Source organism: Rhinopithecus roxellana, chromosome 15, assembly GCF_007565055.1.
Source record: "Rhinopithecus roxellana isolate Shanxi Qingling chromosome 15, ASM756505v1, whole genome shotgun sequence".
Classification (NCBI taxonomy): domain Eukaryota; kingdom Metazoa; phylum Chordata; class Mammalia; order Primates; family Cercopithecidae; genus Rhinopithecus; species Rhinopithecus roxellana.
This window is the reverse complement of record NC_044563.1, coordinates 55,789,600-55,810,008: the sequence shown is the minus strand read 5'-3', so window position 1 is coordinate 55,810,008 and position 20,409 is coordinate 55,789,600. Positions and strand designations below refer to the sequence as shown.

At 42.3% G+C, this 20,409-nt stretch overlaps 2 protein-coding genes across 5 annotated transcripts in view; one reads left to right on the top strand and one right to left on the bottom strand.

Annotated features, from left to right (window-relative positions):
- The window catches only part of THAP12 (THAP domain containing 12), a 30,903-nt gene extending 12,610 nt beyond the window's left edge, over nt 1–18,293 (bottom strand). Inside the window, exons 1-3 of one of the 2 annotated variants that reach the window (XR_004053614.1) lie at nt 17,915–18,293; nt 3,253–3,373; nt 1,761–1,855 (exon numbers count right to left, since the gene is read on the bottom strand). Coding sequence is in view for 1 of the 2 variants with exons in the window: in XM_010366782.2 (XP_010365084.2) it covers nt 3,253–3,373; nt 17,915–18,003 (210 nt within the window). In the remaining variant the exon portion in view is untranslated. The remainder of the gene's footprint in view (nt 1–1,760; nt 1,856–3,252; nt 3,374–17,914) is intronic. The other variant, XM_010366782.2, reaches the window with a different exon arrangement.
- Nucleotides 18,294–18,444: 151 nt separating this feature from the next.
- The window catches only part of GVQW3 (GVQW motif containing 3), a 29,708-nt gene continuing 27,743 nt past the window's right edge, over nt 18,445–20,409 (top strand). For 2 of the 3 annotated variants that reach the window (XM_030918052.1, XM_030918053.1), the window contains exon 1: nt 18,445–19,612. In XM_030918052.1, the coding sequence (XP_030773912.1) occupies nt 18,973–19,605 (633 nt within the window). In that variant the 5' untranslated portion in view covers nt 18,445–18,972 and the 3' untranslated portion in view covers nt 19,606–19,612. The remainder of the gene's footprint in view (nt 19,613–20,409) is intronic. The other variant, XM_030918054.1, reaches the window with a different exon arrangement.

Sequence of the window (20,409 nt, the reverse complement as noted above, 5' to 3'; positions counted from 1 at the left end):
GAGGAATTGGTTAGGGACACAATCACTGAAGGGGGTACAAGTTATTATACTCAAAGCTTCCCTATCTTTCATACTGAGCAAATGTCCCCAAAATAAGCAAATGCACATATGCAATCAACTTTTGATATCTTACCAATTATTAAATAAGGAAGAGAGGAAAAAAACATTTTAACAAATTTTTAAAAGTCAAATCAAATTGATTTTCTATTTGCAAATAAAGCAAAGACATTATAGATCAGAAAACAGAATATGTAAAAGAAAAAAATGACATTTTATAAATATTTATTTTGGCCAGGAATGTTGGCTCACACCTGTAATTCCAACACTTTGGGAGGCCATGGCCTGGTAGATGACTTGACCCCAGGAGTTCAAGACCAGCTTAAGTAACATGGCAAAACTCAATCTCTACAAAAAATACAAAAATTAGCCAGGTATGGTGGCACATGCCTGTAGTCCCAGCTACTTGGGAGGCTGAACAGGAAGGATTGCTTGAGCCTGGGAGGCCGAGGCAGTAGTGAGCCATGATTGCACCACTGCACCCCAGCTTAGGCAACAGAGTGAGACCCTGTCTCAAAAAATAATAAGAAAAATATAAATATTTATAAGGACACATGCCAAAAAAGACAATATTCCATTACTGCTTATGATATCAAGTATCGCATTATCAAGATTTAATTTTTAACTGCTGAATTAAGGTTTGAGCATAAAACAATAATCTTACTCTAGCATCAAAATAATAAAATATTTGGCTCTGGCCAAATTCAGTAGTCATGAATGTTTACTGATGAGATTTTTTTATTTTTTTTGTCTGTTTGTTTAAAGACAGGGTCTCACCATCATGTTGCCCAGGCTGGCTCTGAACGCCTAGGCTCAAGCAATCCTTCAGCCTTAGACTCCTGAGTAGCTGGGACTACAGACACGTCCCACTGTGCCTTGCCACTGATGAGATCTTCAATGTCAAACTAATAAAGCCAAAACTCTTAAACATTTAGATATGGATATCAGAAAATCCAGGGGTTTTTGTTTGCTTGTTCGTTTTTGAGACACAGTCTCACTCTGTCACCAAGACTGAAGTACAGTGGCACAATCTTGGTTCACTGCAACCTCAGCCTCCTGGGTTCAAGCGATTCTTCTATTTCAGCCTCCTGAGCAACTGTGATTACAGGCATGCACCACCATGCCCAGCAAATTTTTTTTGTTGTTGTTGTTGTATTTTTAGTAGAGAAGGGGTTTCCCCGTTGGCCAGGCTGGTCTCGAACTCCTGACCGCAAATGATCCGCCCGCCTCAGCCTCCCAAAGTGCTGGGATTACAGGCATGAGCTACCATACCCAGCCCAGAAATCCAGTTTTTAATAACATCTCCTAGATGTATAGAAAGAACATTTTCTCACATTTGGATTCATTTATTCAAGATTGAAGAATCATTTAGAAATTAAAAAAGCAAACCTGGCTCATCTTTCTGTTCTATTCTCTAACAAATTTAAGAATGAACTATGCTTTAAATTTCTCACAATCTGGTTAGAATTATCTAATTAAGAGACCATATTTATTACTAAAATAAAAATGCAAAAATGCATATGGCAAATGTATTTAAAATAATTTGGGATATTTTTACTTAATGTCAAGAACATAAAAGTAGTTTGCCTTTCAAACATATGAAACCTTTTATCTTGGTTGATCATTATTACCCTCTTAACAAATTAAGGCAAAAATATTCCTCAAATATTTGTGATTAAACTGTTGAACCGGAATTGGCTCACCTCCCAATGACTTCACAAGTATCTGCTTCAATTAATTTTGAGAAATAAAATAACCCAATCATTCTTTAGTTTTCTGATGCCTCTGCAAAATGTATCTGAAAAAAATATCAAAATAAATTGCTGCATAACAACATATAGTGTACCTTCGAATCAAGTTTATGTCTATCCCAATATCTGAGGTGTTACATTAGTTACACTGAAACAAGTCTGCTTCATTTCAATCAAATTTGCCTTATTTGTGCCTTTTATAAATCATAGCAAGAGAATCACAGAGGGTTAAAAATCTTAGAACTCAGGAATTACCTGGTCTAATCTCCTTATTAGGAACTGGGGCCCAGAGAGGGGAAATGACTTAGCCAAGCTCACACAATTAACTGGTCTTGATATGAAATTACATACTATTGATGGAAATGTTTTTCCACATTACCTGGATAATTTGTTTACTATTACATCTAGCACATAAAAATTGAGTTGGTTCTAATAGTACATCCAAAAACATGAAAACAAGAGCTCCATTCCAAGATGAAAATCTTTTACTCATAAAAAAGCTCTAAACAGCTCCAAATAAAAACACCAACTTTTATAATCATCTAAAATTTTTCTGAAAACTAAATAATATTTAAAAGTGGTTACCTTGGCCGGGTGTGGTGGCTCATACATGTAATCCCAGCGCTTTGGGAGGCTGAGGTGGGCGGGTCACTTGAGGTCAGGAGTTTGAGACTAGCCTGGCCAACATGGTGAAACCCCACCTCTACTAAAAATACAAAAATTAGCTGGGCGTGGTGGCACGTGCCCGTAATCCCAGCTACTTGAGAGGCTGAGGAGAGAGAATCGCTTGAGCCCAGGAGGTGGGGGAGGTGGCAGAGGTTGCAGTGAGCTGAGATAGCACCGCTGCACTCCAGCCTGGGTGACAAAGCAAGACTGTCTTTAAAAAAAAAAAAGAAAAAAAAAAAAGTAGTTACCTCGGGTGAGTAGAAACGGGGCATCAGAAACAGAGGAGTTTTTCTTTCTTTCTTTTTTTCATCATTTTGGGTTTTTTTCCAGACAAGCTCTTACTCTGTTGCCCAGAGTGGAGCGTAGCGGCATGAACACAACTCACTGCAGCCCTGACTTCCTAGGCTCAAGTGATCCTCCCGTCTCAGCTTCCCAAGTAGCTGGGACTACAGGCATATGTCACCACACCTGGCTAGTTTTTTTGGTATTTTCTGTAGATATGGTGTCTGGCCATGTTACCCAGGCTGGTCTCAAACTTCTGAGCTCAAGTGGTCTTCCTGCCTCGGCCTCCCAAAGTGCTGGGATTATAGGCGACTGGCAAAATCAGATTTTAAGAATAAAACAGATATTATTCAGCTCCAAATCTGTCTTCATCTTAAAGTGGCAGGATATAGGAATACTTTCCAACATTGGCAAATACTTACATTTCCAACCACAGAGAGTGAGAGAGAGAGAAATCAAGACAAATAGAGAGACACCAAGCTCTTCTATTACTCACAGTTCTACAGATCATAGAGGTCTCAAAATGTTTGGCACATAATCGATAATGTTTATTTAGCTGATCAGGTGTTTTATCTTCTAAGTCTGCTCTCCTACAGTTCTCCACCCACTTCTGGCATCTATAAATAAAACCAAAATACAATTATGAAAATGAGCTCAGCATTTAAATTTCAGCCTTCAGTTTTAAGGCAAACATATATTAATAACAACGGATTCCTGCTCCCCTCCCTGAGAACATAATTTGGAGAATTTTATTAATAACAAAATAACAGTTTGAAAAAAACTTCTAAATCATTTAACAACACTTCAATTACAGACAAGGTTAAGAAGTAACTTGCTTGGAGGCAAGTACAAAATCAGCAGCAGAATTAGAACTGAAACCGGCATCTTCCAACTCAGACATCAGAGAAGATCCAACCATCAGCAGAACAAGCAGAAAGCTGCACAGCGACAAGGCTAACAGCCTAACATTCCCTTCAGGATTTCAACTTCAACAAGTAAACGAAACAACACTGTCACTGTAGAAAATCAGTAATTAGATGTTCTTTAAATAACTAGTTTCTAAGGGAAGCATAAAGGCTGTATTTGTTTATCTTCCTATGAACACAAATTATTATCTGTAGTAATATGTGTTGACTAGATTGCAAGCTCCATGAATGCAGGGACTGTGTCTACACAATCCAGTACACAAAAAGTACTGAAGACAGGGAACAAGACAAAGTCCATGCCCTCTCGGTGCTTAAATATTTTCAGAAAAACTAATAATAAGCACTTATTATGAGGCAGACACTGTTCTAAGTCCTTTCCAAAGATGGGTACTATTATTATCTCCCTTGTGCAGATGAAGAAACCAAGGCACAGAAATATTAAGTAACCTGCTAAAGTCACAACCAGATCTTTCATCGAATTTCTTTTTTTTTTTTTGAGACAGAGTTTTCCTCTCGTTGCCCAGGCTGGAGTGCAATGCCACGATCTCGGCTCACTGCAACCTCTGCCTCCCAGGTTCAAGCGATTCTCCTGCTTTAGCCTCCCATGTAGCTGGCATCACAGGTGTGCGTTACCACACCTGGCTAATCTTGTATTTTTAGGAGAGATGGGGTTTCTCCATGTAGGTCAGGCTGGTCTCGAACTCCCGACCTCAGGTGATCCACCCACCTCGGCCTCCCAAAGTGCTGGGATTACAGGTGTGAGGCACTGTGCCCGGCCCATCCCTCAAATTTCTAAGAATAAAAGTTCTGCCACGGATAAACAGTGTCACAAATTATTTTTCTGAGATGGTGTCTCGCTCTGTTGCCCAGGGTGGATTGCCCAAGGTGGAGTGTAGTGGCATGATCGTAGCTCACTGCAACCTCTGCCTCCCAGGTTCAAGCGATTCTCCTGCCTCAGCCACCCGAGGAGCTGAGATTATAGGTGTACAACACCATACCCAGCTAATTTTTGTATTTATAGTAGAGATAGGGTTTCACCACGTTGGCCAACCTGGTCTCAAACTCCGGATCTCAGGTGATCCGCCCGCCTTGGCCTCCCAAAGCGCTGGGATTACAGTCGTGAGCCACCGCGCCCGGCCCAACATATTCCTTTATAATTACATCACAATATTTTTTTTTTATGTTTTAACACTATTGTCCACCTTTCCCCAACACACCTGCCCCTGACACTTAATTCTCTCTATTCTAAAAATGTAAAATCATGGTAAAATGTTATGATTTTTAAAAAACTACAGCTAAATTGTACAGCATTTCATTTGACCAACAAGTATTACACTGCTCACAGTAATGATGCCTAAGATGTTCACAATTTCATCACACTTGTACACAGTTGTACATTACGATTATAAACATTTCATGTTTCAAAATCCAAATATTAAGTATAAAAACTATTTCACTATAAAATAATCTGCCATACTGCTACAGTTGTTTTTTAAATTCTTAAATCTCTGGAGACCTTCCACACAGAGCAATACTGTACATATTACCTCTGAACTGAGTTGAAGCAGCTTTCTGATATCAACAGCAACTCTTATTCAGACAATCAAGAACAGAATGGGCATCAGGCAGACAGTCTAATTAAATACACCTGTCTTTCTATATGAACTACTTAAGAATAAATCTAGTGAAAGATGTGCAAGACCTCTAATAATCTTTTTAAAGCAAACTTAAATACATAAGTTTATGAACTGACACACTAAATTATAAAGATGTCAATTTTCCCCAAACCCATTTACTAATTCAATATAATCACAAGCCCAATAAGTTTGTACAAGAGAAAGAAATGACTAATTATTCCAAAACTTTTTATACACAAATTTAAAGAACCCAGGATAACCAAGACAATCTCGAGAGAGAGAGAGAAAAAAAAGGAGGTTGAAGGAATTACACTACCAGATATTAAGACTTACTGTAAAGTTTATTAAGACAGATACTGGCAGAAGGACAGAACAATGAAACAAAATAGGGCACTGCAGATACTTAAAGGTAGCTTTGAACAGCGGCAAATATGGAGTTTTCTTTTTCAATAAATAGGGCTGAATGAGTTGAATATCCACATGAAAAAAAAAAAAACAAATCTTAACTCCTATTTGTACACCATACACGAAAATAAATTCCAAGTGATTGTAGATCATATATGAAAGGTAAGACCGGGCGCGGTGGCTCAAGCCTGTAATCCCAGCACTTTGGGAGGCCGAGACGGGCGGATCACGAGGTCAGGAGATCGAGACCATCCTGGCTAACACGGTGAAACCTCGTCTCTACTAAAAAATACAAAAAATTAGCCGGGCGAGGTGGCGGGCGCCTGTAGTCCCAGCTACTCCGGAGGCTGAGGCAGGAGAATGGCGTAAACCCGGGAGGCGGAGCTTGCAGTGAGCTGAGATCCGGCCACTGCACTCCAGCCTGGGCAACAGAGCGAGACTCCGTCTCAAAAAAAAAAAAAAAAAAAAAAAAATATGAAAGGTAAAACAATAAAGCCACTAAAAGATAACACAGGAGATTATCTTCATGACCTTGGAATAAAGATCTCTTAAGGCAACAGAGAGCACAAACACTAGAGGAAAAGATTTATAAATTAGGTTACTTTAAAGTTAGTAACTTTTCTTCACTAAAAGAAGCCATTTAAGAGTGAAATGGCAGACCACAAAATGTCAGATATTTGCAATACATATATCTAACAACGGACTCACATTCAAAATATATATGAAGAACTACAAATAAATAACCCAACATAAAAACTGGCAAGGGGTCTTGAACAGGCACTTTGTAATAAAAAGGTAATAAAAATGGCAATACATAGATGAAAAAAATGCTCAATCTCATTTGCCATCAGGGAAATGCTAATTAAAACCATAAGAGGCCAGGCACGATGGCTCAAGCCTGTAATCCCAGCACTTTGGGAGGCCGAGATAGGCGGATCACGAGGTCAGGAGATCGAGACCATCTTGGTTAACACGGTGAAAACCCATCTCTACTAAAAAATACAAAAACCTAGCCTTCGGTTTCCTAACTGATAATGCAGCTCAATGTGCCTAGACTGTTTGTGCAAACAACATGATTTATGCTGAACACCTGCCATCCCTTCTAGGAATCTGGAATTTTATTATATGCCAGGCAGAGGCTGCCTATGTGATCAGGCCCCAGTGAAAACTTTGGACACTAGGTCTCTAACGGTCTTCTCTCCACAGAAACATGGCACATGTGTTGCTACATTTCCACCACTGGGGAAAAATGGGCTCTGGTTGACCCCTCATGGGAAGGAGAGAGCATAGGAAAGCCTATACATGAATTCCTTCAGACTGTGCCTGTGTCTTTTTCCCTTATGATCCAGATGTGTATTCTTACTACAATGCTGCAATAAATCTTCACTGTGAGTACAACCATATACTGAGTCCTGTAAGACGTTCCAGTGAATCTTTGAATATGGGGTGGTCTGGCCCTGCCTCAACAGTGATGGAATAGTAGACACATTTGGGGAGGGAAACAACTGGTAGTGGGCACAAAAGAGGCTTACTGAGGTGCTGTTTATGTTCTATATCTCAAACAATAATAAAGCTTCCATTCATTCTCCCTCTTTCCCCCAAAACCTAACTAATCCAAGGTATGTGAAGTCACAGTGACTACCACTGGGGAGAATGGGATAATGGCTGGGAGGACCTTGGAGCAGAGGAAGTTTGGGATGCTAGTAATACTCTATTTTTTAAAAATCCCGGTGAAATTTTCATGGCTATGTTACTCTAAAAATCCAACATGATGTACAGTTACCATTTGTGATCTTCTGTGCATATGTTTTTCGGGTTTTTTTTTTCTTTAGAGAGAGAGAGAGAGAGAAGCTCACTCCGTTGCCCAGGCTGGAATACAGTGGTGCAATCTCGGCTCACTACAGCCTCCACCTCCTGGGTTCAAGCGATTCTCCCATCTCAGTCTCCCAAGTAGCTGGGACTACAGGCATGCGCCACCACGCCCAGCTAACTTTTTGTATTATTTGTAGAGATGGGGTTTCACCACGTTGCCCAGGCTAGGCTCAAACTCCTGGGTGAAGTGATCGTTCTGCCTCGGCCTCCCAAAGTGCTAGAATTACAGGCATGAGTCACCGCACGTAGCTCTTCTGTGTATATGTTTTTACGCAAATAAAATTATAAAAATTATATATGACTGGGAGGCTGAGGCAGGAGAATCACTTGAACCCGGGAGACGGAGGTTGCAGTAAGCCAAGATCGCGCCACTGCACTCCAGCCTGGCAAGAGAGCGAGACTCCGTCTAAAAAAAAAAACACAAAACAAAAAAAATATATATATATATAAACCACAATAAGTCTTTTCACATATGTGTATTATGAACGTGTATATATATTTATATACATATATACCCACTTATATAATTGTCTCAAATTTTTACCAATTCCTCCCCTTTCCCAGCTCCCCCTGTCATTGCTCTGTTCTCTGTACTCCAGATTCTGTAGACTTTTCCCTTAGCACAGTGGAATGACTCCCCAAATCCATTTGCTTCTCTCCATTAATAACACCCTGGTTCAAGCTACCACAATTTTTTACCTGGTCTACTAGTATCTCTTCCAAACTGGTCATCTGCCCTTCTCTAACCCCTTCTCCATGCTGCAGGGTATTTTTTAAAGCCAATTTGAGAATGTCTATTCTGTGCTTAAGCTTTTAGTGGCTTCTCATTACTCTCAGGATAAACAATTGTGTTCACTTCTATCCTGGGGCCTTCCCAGTGCTGTTTACTCAGCCTACTACATTCTTCTTGCTGCTTTTTATACACTTCCTATGCACAGTTAACTATGACTCAGCCTTCACATCTTAGCTCAAATGTCATTTCTTGAGGGAAACTTTTCCTGATTCACAAGTGTACATGTATGTGGGTATATGTGTATGAATACGTATACACCCAGAAAACTCTGGGTAGTTAAGACTTTCCACCTCTCCATATATAATATCTGAATTCCCTACATTTATCTTACTATATTATTCCCACCGTGTAAACATGCCCTAATGTCTCCCATCTTTAAAACTCTCTTAACCCTGATACTCTTTATAGCAAAACTTGTTAAAGCATCCATTTGGACTGCATCCACTTATCTTGCTGTACTGTCTCCTTAATCAATGCCAAGGAGGCTCGTGCTCTATCCCTTTTCCACTGAAACTGCTCAAGACAATTACTAATGACCCCATTCTGCCAAATCCAATGGTCACTTTTCTGTACAGATTTTATTTCACTTTTAACTTTTCCTTTTTTTTAGGTGGAGTCTTGCTCTTGTTGCTCAGGCTGGAATGCAGTGGCATAATCTCGGCTCACTGCAAACGCTGCCTCCTGGGTTCAAGCTATTCTCTTGCATCAGCCTCCTGAGAAGCTGGGATTACAGGCACCCGTCACCATGCCCGGCTAATTTTTGTACTTTTAGTAGAGTCAGGGTTTCACCATGTTGACCAGGCTGGTCTTGAACCCCTGACCGCAGGTGATCCACCCACCTCAACCTCCCAAAGCACTGGGATTACAGGCGTGAGCCACTGCACGCAGCCACTTTCTGTACACACCTTAAACACGTTCAGCACTAGTCAACCATCACTGACCACTTCTTTGTTTTGTTGTTAATGTTTTTCCCTCAATGGTTTCCTACTAATGTAGCACTTCTAAAAGTATATTCCAAGGAATCCTGGTCAAAGAATTGTTCCTTTAAAAAAAAAAAGGAGGGGGGGACCTCAACCTGTCGCCCAGGCTGTAGCACACCGGCGCAATCATAGCTCATTGTAAGTTCAAACTCCTGGGTTTAAGCCATCCTCTTGCCTCGGCCTCTCAAAGTGCTGGGATTACAGGCATGAGTGACCATGCCCAGTCAGAACTGTTCCATTAAAAAAAAAAGGACTGGACATGGTGGCTCATAATACCAGCACTTTCAGAGGTCAAGGCAAGCGGATCACTTGAGCCTAGGAGTTCAAGACCAGCCAGGACAATATAGGGAGACCTTGTTTCTACAAAAAATTAAAAAATTAGTCAAGTGTGGTGGCGTGCGCCTATGGTTCCAGCTACCTGGGAGGCCCAGATGGGAGGACTGTTTGAGCCTGGGAGATGGAGACTGCAGTGAGCAATGATTGTGCCCCTGCACTCCAGCCTGGGCGACAGAATAAGAATCTGTCTCCAAAAAAAAAAAAAAAAACAAGGTTCCATGGTCAAATAAGTTTGGGTAATACATATTTTATCCCGTCCTACTCTTAAGGTTTTAGACATTCCTGTAGGGCCTTTAAAAAAGTTAGCTAACCTCTCTGTACCTACTTTGGTCATCTGTAAAGCAAGGACTACCTCAAAATTTACTGCAAGGGTAACATGAAATAATGTATATATAACAGAGAAGTATATAACAGAGCAGTGTCTGTCACAAAGAATACAGTATATAAATACTGTTCCAGCCTGGGCAACATGGTGAAATCCTGTCTCTACAAAAAATACAAAAATTAGCCAGGCATGGTGGTATGTACCTGCAATCCCAGCTACTTGGGAGCATAAGGCAGGAGAATTGCTTGAGCGCAGGAGGCAGAGGTTGCAATGAGTGGAGATCGTGTCATTGCACTTTAGCCTGGGTGACAGTGAGACACTGTGTCAAAAAAAAAAAAAAAAAGGAAAAAAAAAGAAGTACTATTATTACAACTCACAGCATTGTTTGGAAGATTAAATGAGTTGATATGAAAGTACTTCAGGCTAGGCATGGTGTCTTACACCTGTTATCCTACCACTTTGGAAGGCTGAACAAGGGGGGACTGCTTCAGCTCAGGAGTCCAAGACCAGCCTGGGCAACGTGGTGAGACCCTGTCTCTACAAAAAAAATTTTTTTTAAAATTAGCTGGGGGTTGTGATGGGCACCTATAGTCCCAGGTACTTGGGTGGCTGAGGCTGGGAGATCACTTGAGCCCAGGAGGTTAAGGCTGCAGTGAGCCATGAGCCATGCTCCAGCCACTGCACTCCAGCCTGAGTGACAGAGCAACACCCCTCAAAAAAAAAAAAAAAAAAAGTTTGAAATGTGCTGCTCACATTTTAGAGCAGCAATTCTCAAAACTTCATAGTTCCCAGATTCCTCTGCACTATTACATTATTGAGGACTCCAAAGACCTTTTGTTTATGTGGATTTTACCTAACAACATTTATTAGAGAAATTTTTTAAATATTTATTAATTCATTAAAAATACCAACCTTATGTTAACATAAATAATGTTTTAATAAAAAATTACGTTTCCCAAAACAAAAACATTTAGTGAGAAAAATTACACTGCTTCATTTTTGCAAATCTCTTCCGTCCAGCTTAATAGAACACGGCTAGATTCTCATATCTGCTTCTGTATTTAATCTATTGCTATATGTTGTTTTGGTTGAAATATATGAAGAAAATCTAGCCTCATAATGATACGCAGTTAAAAAGGTTATTACAATACTCTTCTTTTTTCCATATAATTGTGAATTCTCCACAAGTGGTAGTTTCTTCAAGATTAGTTGAAATGTGAAATCTGAGACCAGACCAATGAGCTTTTTCATGCCCTAGTACATAAAAAATCCCATAGTCTATCTTGCACTTCAAATAGATCTTTTATCCATGTATGTCTCTGTAAAAACATAAATTGGTCATTTGGAAAATATTAGTTCAGTGAGTTATACATACCATATAAATGTTAACGCAATTAATTATACAATATGTAAAAAAACCCCACATCAGTATCATCAGTGATCTCAACAGAAAAGTCTTCAAGTATTAGAGAGCTGCCAAGCTTACAGTGGCACATAAATTTTCCAAAATTCTAATTTTCAACTTGAATGCTCAAATGATCAGTTGTTCTCCTTGAAGTGGCAGGCTTGTTTATTTCTGAGAAAATGTCTATCAAACACCCAGATCTGAATAATCATATTTAGAAAATTCTAGAAGACACAATATACAATTTATCAAAGCAAGGATGCCATCATGTTATGTAGCACTCCAAAAATTCCACTGTCTACTCCTGAGAGACCGAATATGAAAAATGGAAATAATATCAGTGTTATTATGAAAATAGTTTTGACATTGTGGACTCCCTGAAAGGGTCTTGGGGGCTGCTATGGTCTGAATGTCTGCATTCCCTCAAAATTCATATTGAAACAATCCCCAGTGCAGTGGTGTTGGGAGGTGGGGCATCTGGGAGGTGACTTCCATCATGAAGGGGAAGCCTTATTTGCCCCTTCCGCCATGTGAGAACACAACAAGAAGGTACCATCTAAGAAGCCGAGAGTGAGCCCTCACCAGATGCCAAATCTGCTGGTGACCTCATCTTGGACTTCCCAGCTTCCAGAACTATGAGAAACAAATTTCTGTTGCTTAAAAATCACCCAGTCTAAGGTATTTTGCTATAGCAGCCCAAACAGGCACCCTCCTGAGTCCCCAGAAAACCACTGATTTTACATTTCACAAAGTAGAGTACATCAACTCTCAATCAGCCTTGATTAAACTGCCAGAAGAACCTTGGAAGCCCTCACCCATCTTGGGTGAGTTAGTACTAGCTGCCTGAAGAGGAAGAAGAGAGCTTCAACGCCCAACTCACTCTAATCAAAGCAATTCATTAGCTCTACCTGCACCTTCTCCTGGTTTAGGAAGAGCTCCACTGTGAGCTGCCTCAAAGTGGCAAGCCTTGGCATTAGGCAAGCCACCCTGCTGGGGCAATCAAGATTTAGGCAGTTGTTTTTTTGTTTGTTTGTTTGTTTTTACTTAAACCCTGCCACTGACCTAAGGTGGGTTGATTATATTATTTCACTTTTTTAAAAAAGCAGCATATTAATGCCACTTTTTCTAAAACAGTAAGAACTATTATGGTATGTAAATTCCACACCATACACTTTATTAATTACACTCTTGAAGTTTAAATTATTGCTAAATAGCTGTTTCTAAAAGCATGCATGGGATTTATAACTGATGACTGAGAAATGTACTGTTTTAACAGCATTAAATATATTCATCTTTATTGTTAGTTAACAATGCTAGCATTTGAAGACTAGACTGGCAATGTCACCTTTTATCAACCTTCCCTACAACCTGTTTACAGAAGAAAAGGTGTGGGTGGGGTTTAGAACTAATAACCCTAAAAACACTGTTATTAATTCAATAACACCTCTGGAAACTACTTCTTTGTTATAAATAACTCTGGGCACAGTGAAAAGGAAACTATCAAATACAGTAGAACTTGAAATCATGCAGTACAAGGAGGTTCGATTTGGATAAAAAGACCTTGAACATATTATGTTAAGCCAGACATAAAAGGAGAAATATTGTATGATTCCACCTATAGGAGGAAGCTAGAACAGGCAAATTTATAAAGACTGAAAGTGGATTTCAGGTTACCAAATGCTGGAAGGGCAGGGGAATGGGAGGTTATTGCCTAATGGTTACAGTTTTTGTTTGGGATAATGAAAAAGTTTTGGAAATAGTGAAGACTGCACAACACTGTGAATGTAATTAATGCCACTGAATTGCACATTTAAAGATTAAAATAGCAAATTTTGTTGTATGTATTTTACCAAAATTTTAAAAATTAATGTACATACCCCAAGTCGTACACTTTACATAGGTGAACTATATGTGAATTGTATCTCAATAAACATCTTTTTAAAAAGAAATTCATGATTTGGTCTTGAAGCATTCAAAGGAGTCTAACACTGAAAAGGGCACAGACTTAGTGTGATCCTGGGGACAAAACTAGGACCTCCAAGGCCTCAATTACAGGAGGCAGATGTCCACTCAATACAGGGAAGAAACAACAGCCAAAGTTGTCCAGGATTATCAGGTGTCTTCTCACAAAGGGGAGGACTGTCATTAGAGGTGTTTTAGCCAGGGCAGAGATGGCCATCTGTCAGGAATGCACAGGGCCTATAAAGGTCCATAAACACCTTTGTCTTCGAATGCTAAATTGTGTCTATTTTTTTTGCTTTTGTTTTTTCGGGTAAGAGTCCTTATGTTAGATTCTCAAAAGGATAATAACCCTAAAAATGACTAAAAGTCATTATTATTGAGAAAATTCCAGTATTTCAAGTGAGATTTCACCAGATCTAAAAACTTCTTTCAAATCTGAAACTGTAACTCCCCATAGACCATATTCCCCTTAAGGAGTGTAGTAAAACAGGATTCACTACATATTAACACAAATGACCTGTGGTCCCGAACTGACTAGAGGTGCCCTCATTATGGAAGTGAAATAAATCTGTAAGAATGTCTTTGGACTAAAATTTGGGAAAAAGGAAGATCATGCATAATGGGGCAAGGCCAAGTCAGACTAAGATGCTCCTCTCCTCTGTTCCCATGGAACCCAACGGCTACTTCTCACTCTACTGAGCGAGTTCTTTCCCATGTCTCAGAACTTAAAACACCGGGAATGCCCCACAACTCAATCCTCAGATCCACTCTTTGCTCACTCCTTAGATAACCTTAACCCGTACCATGGCTTTAAATACCCTCTATCAACTGAGAACACCCATATTTACAATTTCCAGTCTGAAAGTCTCTGAATTTCAGACTTGTATATCCTACTCTCTCTTCAAGACATCTGTTTTCCTTGAGGTGAAATTCTCATAACATAAAATTAACCATTTTAAAGTAAAAAACTGAATGGCAATTAATACATTCATCATGTTCTGCAACCATCACCACCACCTAATTCTAAAACATTTTCATCACCTCAAAAGGAAACCCTGTATGTCTAGTATCCAGAATATATAAAATACTCTTACAATTCAGCAACAAAAAGACAACCCAATTTTAAAATAGGCAAAGGACTTCTTTCTTTACATAAAAGATACAAATGGCTAAAAAGCACATGAAAAGATGCTGAACATCGCTCGTTATTAGAGAAGTTCAAATTAAACCATACTCTTTCCCCCAGCCCCAGGCAACCACTGATACGCTTTCTGTCTCTCTGGATTTACTTATTCTGGATATTTCATATAATAGAATCATACAACATCCAAGCTTTTGTATCTGGCTTCTTTCACTTAGCATAATGTTTCTGAGGTTCACCCATACTGTAGCATGTATTGGCACTTCATTCCTTTTCATGGCTAATATTTCATTGTATTGATATACATTTTGTTTATCCATTCATGCACTGATAAACATGGCTTGTTTCTACCTTTTGACTATTGCGAATAGTGCTGCTATGAATGTGTGTACATTTGGTTTTTTTGATTATCAGTTTGCAATTCTTTTGGATATATGCCTAGGAATGGAATTGCTGGGACACATGGTAATTCTATGTCTAACTGCCACTTGTGGTTTTGATTTGAACTTCTCTAATAATGAGTGATGTTCAGCATCTTATCATGTGCTTTTTGGCCATTTGTATCTTTTGTTTAAAGAAAGAAGTCCTTTGCTTATTTTAAAATTGGGTTGTCTTTTTGTTGCTGAATTGAAAGAGTTCATTATATATTCTGGATACTAGACCCCAAATGTATAATTTGCAAGTACCTTCTTCCATTCTTTTCACTTTCTTGGTAACGTCCTTTGATACACAAAAGTTTAATTTTGATGAAACCCACTTAGTCTATTTCTCTTTTTACCGCAAGTATTTTGGTGTCATATCTAAGAATGTGGTGCCAGCCAGGTACGGTGGCTCACGCCTGTAATCCCAGCACTTTGGGAGGCCAAGGTGGGCGGATCACCTGAGGTCAGGATTTCGAGACCAGCCTGGCCAACATGGTGAAACCCTGTCTCTACTTAAAAAAATTTTAAAATTACCCAGGCATGGCAGTGGGCGCCTGTAATTCCAGATACTTGGGAGGCTGAGTGAGTAGAATTGCTTGAACCCCAGTGGCGGAGGTTGCAGTGAGCTGAGATCGTGCCACTGCACTCCAGCTTGGGCAACAGAGTGAGACTCTCTCAAAAAAACAAAAAACAAACAAGAATGTACTGCCAAATCTAAAGTCATGAAGATTTAGCTGTATTTTTTTCCTAAAAGTTTAATGATACAGCTCTTATATTCAGGCCTTTGATCTAAATAAAACTATAGGCCACTTGGAGTTCATTTCTGTATATGGTATGAAGAAAGACATCTATTCTTTTTTTCTTGAGACGGATCTTGCTCTGTCACCCAGACTGGAGCGCAGTGGCACAATCTCGGCTCACTGCAACCTCTGCCTCCCGGGTTCAAGCGATTCTCATGTCTTAGCCTCCTGAGTAGCTGGACAGGCATGCATTACCATGCTTAGCAAATTTTTGTATTTTTTAATAGAGACAGGGTTTTGCTATGTTGGTCAGGCTGGTCTCGAACTCCTGACCTCAAGTGATCCGCCTGCTTCGGCCTCCCAAAGTGCTGGGATTACAGGTGTGAGCCACCGTGCCCGGCCTAGACATCTATTCTTGAATGTCTATCAGGCCTCTCAAACCCAAACTTTTAGTATTCCTCTACCAAACCTGCTCTTCCCAGTGTTCCCTATCTCAGCAAACGCTCGCGTTAAAAATCTTGAAGTCGGCTGGGTGTGGTGGCTTAGAGCCTGTTCTAGCACTTTGGGAGACTGAGACAGGAGGATTGCTTGAAGCCAGGAGTTCAAGACCAACCTGACCAACATAGGTTTTTAAAATCTTGAAGTCGCCTTGAGTTCTCTTTTTCTTTTACAATCTACCTCCAAACCATTAGCAAATCCTGTTGGCTTCACCTTCAAACCATATCTCAAATTTACCACCTCCTCCTCTACTAGATTATTGCAACAGCCTTTTAACTGGTCTTCCAGCTTTCACCTTTCACCCCACAATCTAACTAGCAGCCACTGATCCTGTTAAAATTTAAGTCTCTGCTCTAAACCCTTCAATGACTTCCTATTTCACTCAGAATAAAAACCATAGTGCCTTCCAAGACCTACAAGGTCCTACCTAAAGAATTTGCCCCTACCATACACACACCTTTCTGGTCTCATCTCACTTCTCTCTCAGTCCCTCTCCCTGGACTCCTGGCTGCCCTGTCTTTGCCTTCTTTGGAATGCTGCTGCCCAAGGTATCTCCATAGCGGGCCCCTTCACCTGGTCTTTGCTCAAATTCACCTTCATAGTAAGGCCTTCTCTAATCACTGTATTAAAAATAGCAATTGTGCGTCCCTTGATACTACTTATTCCCCTACCCTCTAACCTTTATTTTTCTCCACAGTATTTATCATCATCCGACACACTATGTATTTTACTTGTTTATTCTCCCCCATTAGAATGTAATCTTCATGAGAGCAAGGACTTCGATTTGTTTATCTGTAACCCCCACCGCTCACAACAAGTAGACCTTCAATAATTAATTGAACTAATTAATAAATAATACACATTATAATCGCCCGTTGCTGTACCTGTTCCCTTAATGGACTGAGAGCTTTCTGCAAGCAGTGACACCCTTATTCACCTGTGAACTCCCAGCACCTAACATTTGCGCTCGGCACATAGGAATTGATTTTAAATGAATGAACCAACAAGACAGGCCTATGAAACATGTCAGCCTTCCAAACACAGTCCCTATGCTATGATTCCCTAAATAGAAGTCAGTGTGTGGGGGTTATCCGAAAGAAGAGGTTCCAATACCAATTCCCACGCCCTCACGCGTACACCCTGTTATCCCTACAATAACCAAGTGAGAAAATGAATAACGGTGACAGCCATAAAATGAACCCTGAACCGTGGAATGACAAGTCCTTAGGAGAGAGCAGTTGTGACAAGATAAAAGAAGGTAGCGGGACTCAAAACAGAAACACTGTCCCGGGGGTGGTGGCAAGGAGACGGAAGGGCCCTAGTGGCCACAACCATAGAGTCCTGCTCTCTTTTGACAGCTAAGGAAACTAACGCCCAGAGAGGAAAGCGACTCGCCCGAGGTCACACAGCAAGTGAGCCACAGCGAGAACCCACAGCATCCCGCGTCCGCGCGCCGCCCCAGATCCCTCATGTTCGGGGTGGTGCCCTGCGCGCAGAGCCCCCACCAGCGCACGTGTTCCGAGGTCCCCGGACGCCCGTCCGCCCATCGCTTGGGGCCGGCTCCCCATCTCGGTCCAACGCTGGGGTCGACGGCAGTGCGCTGCGCCTCCCTCCTGCGCCCCTCTCAGCCAGCCCAGGTGCCCGCCTGCGGCCGGCGGCTGGCAGCGTTCACCTCGGAGGTGGGCCTGGGCCGTCCGCTCCGTGCCCGCCGCTTACCTGGCCGGGTCCCGCGGAAACCTGAAGAAGGCCAAGTCGGACTGCGTGCTCTTCCGCGTGCAGTTGGGGGCAGCGCAGAAGTTCGGCATCGTCGTCCGCCCGCCGGCCGGCCCAGCCCTCCCCTCCCCGCCTCCTCAGGGCAGTCCGCCCGCCCGTCGGGGCCGAGGAGGGGAGCCAGGCCGGCCGGCCGGCTCGGCAGGGCCGACGCGCGGGGGAGGGGCGGGCGGGCGAGAAGCCGCGAGGGCCAGGAGGGGTGCCGCGGTCCGAGGCCGGGCTGGGGACGCGGCTCCACAGTGCTGTGAGCGGCCGGGAGGATTTACCGCCGCCGCCGCTGGTGCACCTCCCGCCCGCCCGAGACGCTGCCGCCTCCTTCCCACAATGCACCCTGACGCCCGGGGGTGCCCTCTCTTCCCTCAGCCTTCCTCCCCCGCCCCTCCTTTCCGCCTTCTCCGCAGGCGGGCACGCGCAAGGAAGCGCGCCTGCTGGGGTGTGGCAAGGCGGAGGAGGGACCTAGCGCGCGCTGGCGCAGTGCGACTGCGCACAGTCTAATGCGCGGAGGGGAGAGAATTGCGCATGCGCGCATGTCTCCCGGGACACTAGAGCAGGCGATACCCTGGCTGCTCCGGTAGGTTTGGCGTGCGCGGGTTTTTGCAGATCTAGGGCGAGCTTACACGTTACATCACCGATGCATCTCTTCTTGCTTGCTTAATTTGCCAACACTTAGGCCTTTCTTGCAGAATTCGCCATATACTCCTAAGGGCCGCGGAATCGGAGCAACCTTGTTGACTGATTGGCAAACTCTCGGCAGATGTGCGTGCACTGGTTGGATGCAGTGGTTGTAGGCGATTTAATTTTTCCCAGCTTTGCAGCGACTGTTGGCCCTGTTAGCTTCCCAGAACGGATCTCCCCAGCCTCGACTGGAAGCTGAGGGACAAAAATTCTTAAAAGCAATTACTCTTTCCCGGCGAGGCTTCTAGAAGAGCAAGAATAGCGATATAATTACACCTGCAGGCCTATAGTCGTGGCCTGTTAACGTTCCTGTGTTTTTCAGTGCCAGAATGAGTGACCGCTATTTAGAACAAAGGATTAGTATCAAATTTTGCGTGAAATTGAACAAGTCTGCAAGTGAGACCCACCATCTTTTAAAAGAAGCTTATGGGGAAGAAGTCATGTCAAGGGCCAGAGTTTTTGACTGGCACAAAAGGTTTAAAGAAGGACGGGAAGATGTTCGAGATGATGCCAGAAGTGGGCGTCCGGTCACCCACCGAACAGATGACAATATCCAGAAGGTCAAGGACTTGGTTTGTTCAAACAGGCAGTTAACCGTGAGGATGATGGCTGAAGAGTTAAATTTAGACAAAGAAACTGTTAGGCTCATTTTGAAAGAAAACTTGAACATGAGGAAGGTTTCTGCAAAAGTTATTTCGGGTGTTTTGAAGGGTGAGCCTAAACCACGAAAACTTGACTTTCAGTCCAATCTTTCAAAGGAAACTAGGAAAAATAGCTCATGTTTGAGGAAAAAGGTAACAGGTTCTGAAACATGGAGTTATCTCCAGGGTGAAGCTGATGGGGAAATGCCCCTGTCCGTATCCCATCCCAGAGTCCACTACCCTGCCAGCCAGCTTCTGCAGGAGTCATCTTCAACAAGCCTTGCCCCCAGGGTAGCTGAGGATTGGTTCACCCCATGGTGAGAGGAATGTGAGTTAGCTGAACCAGAACTAGGATGCTGCCTCACTGTTAGGCACCTTCTTTGGCTGCTCACCTATTTTTCAGTCTTCACCACTCCTCCCTATGTACCATGGCCCTCCTCATTACTCTTTGCTGGACTATTGGACCATTTTCCTTGCTGTTCTTCATAACTGAAAAACTTCTGGCTGTTCCCTTCTGGTATTTGCTTGTTCTTGATTTCTTTTGCTCAACAAGTTTGAATTTATTCTCTGCCCAGACCTTAGCTTGTTGTGGCTGTCCTGTTCCTTTGTTCTCAACATTCTGCCTCAGAGGATCATGCCAGTGAGAAGAGAGGAACAGGATCTCCTGGAATCTGTATCTCTGTGCCCAGGGAGGCATGCTCTTCTGGGAGGACCCCAAAAGAAGGCTTACAGTTTCAGCCTCCTTCACAGTCAGGGCCTGAGGTATGGTACATAATACAGTGGCATGCTGGTGTTACTGAACAGTGCTGGGCCTAGGGGCTGATCTGGTCCGGATGACTCAGTGGGCGCCCCTTAGGAATCAGGGGTTGGCCACCAATACTGATCTTCTCACAGGCCTACATCTCACAGAAGAGCTGGGTTTATTTCATTCTAGTCCTATTCTTTGGACCTCCACTCATTTGGGTATCTCCTCTGTTGGAAGAGGAGTATCTGGTCCTAGAAAATATAAACCCAGGGACCCAGCCCTAGGCCATGATGTGTGGGGAGGAAGACCAGGTGGCTCTCTAGTCCCTGAATTAAGAGAATCTGCTGCCTACGTGTGGATTCCCACACAGCAGCCTGTTT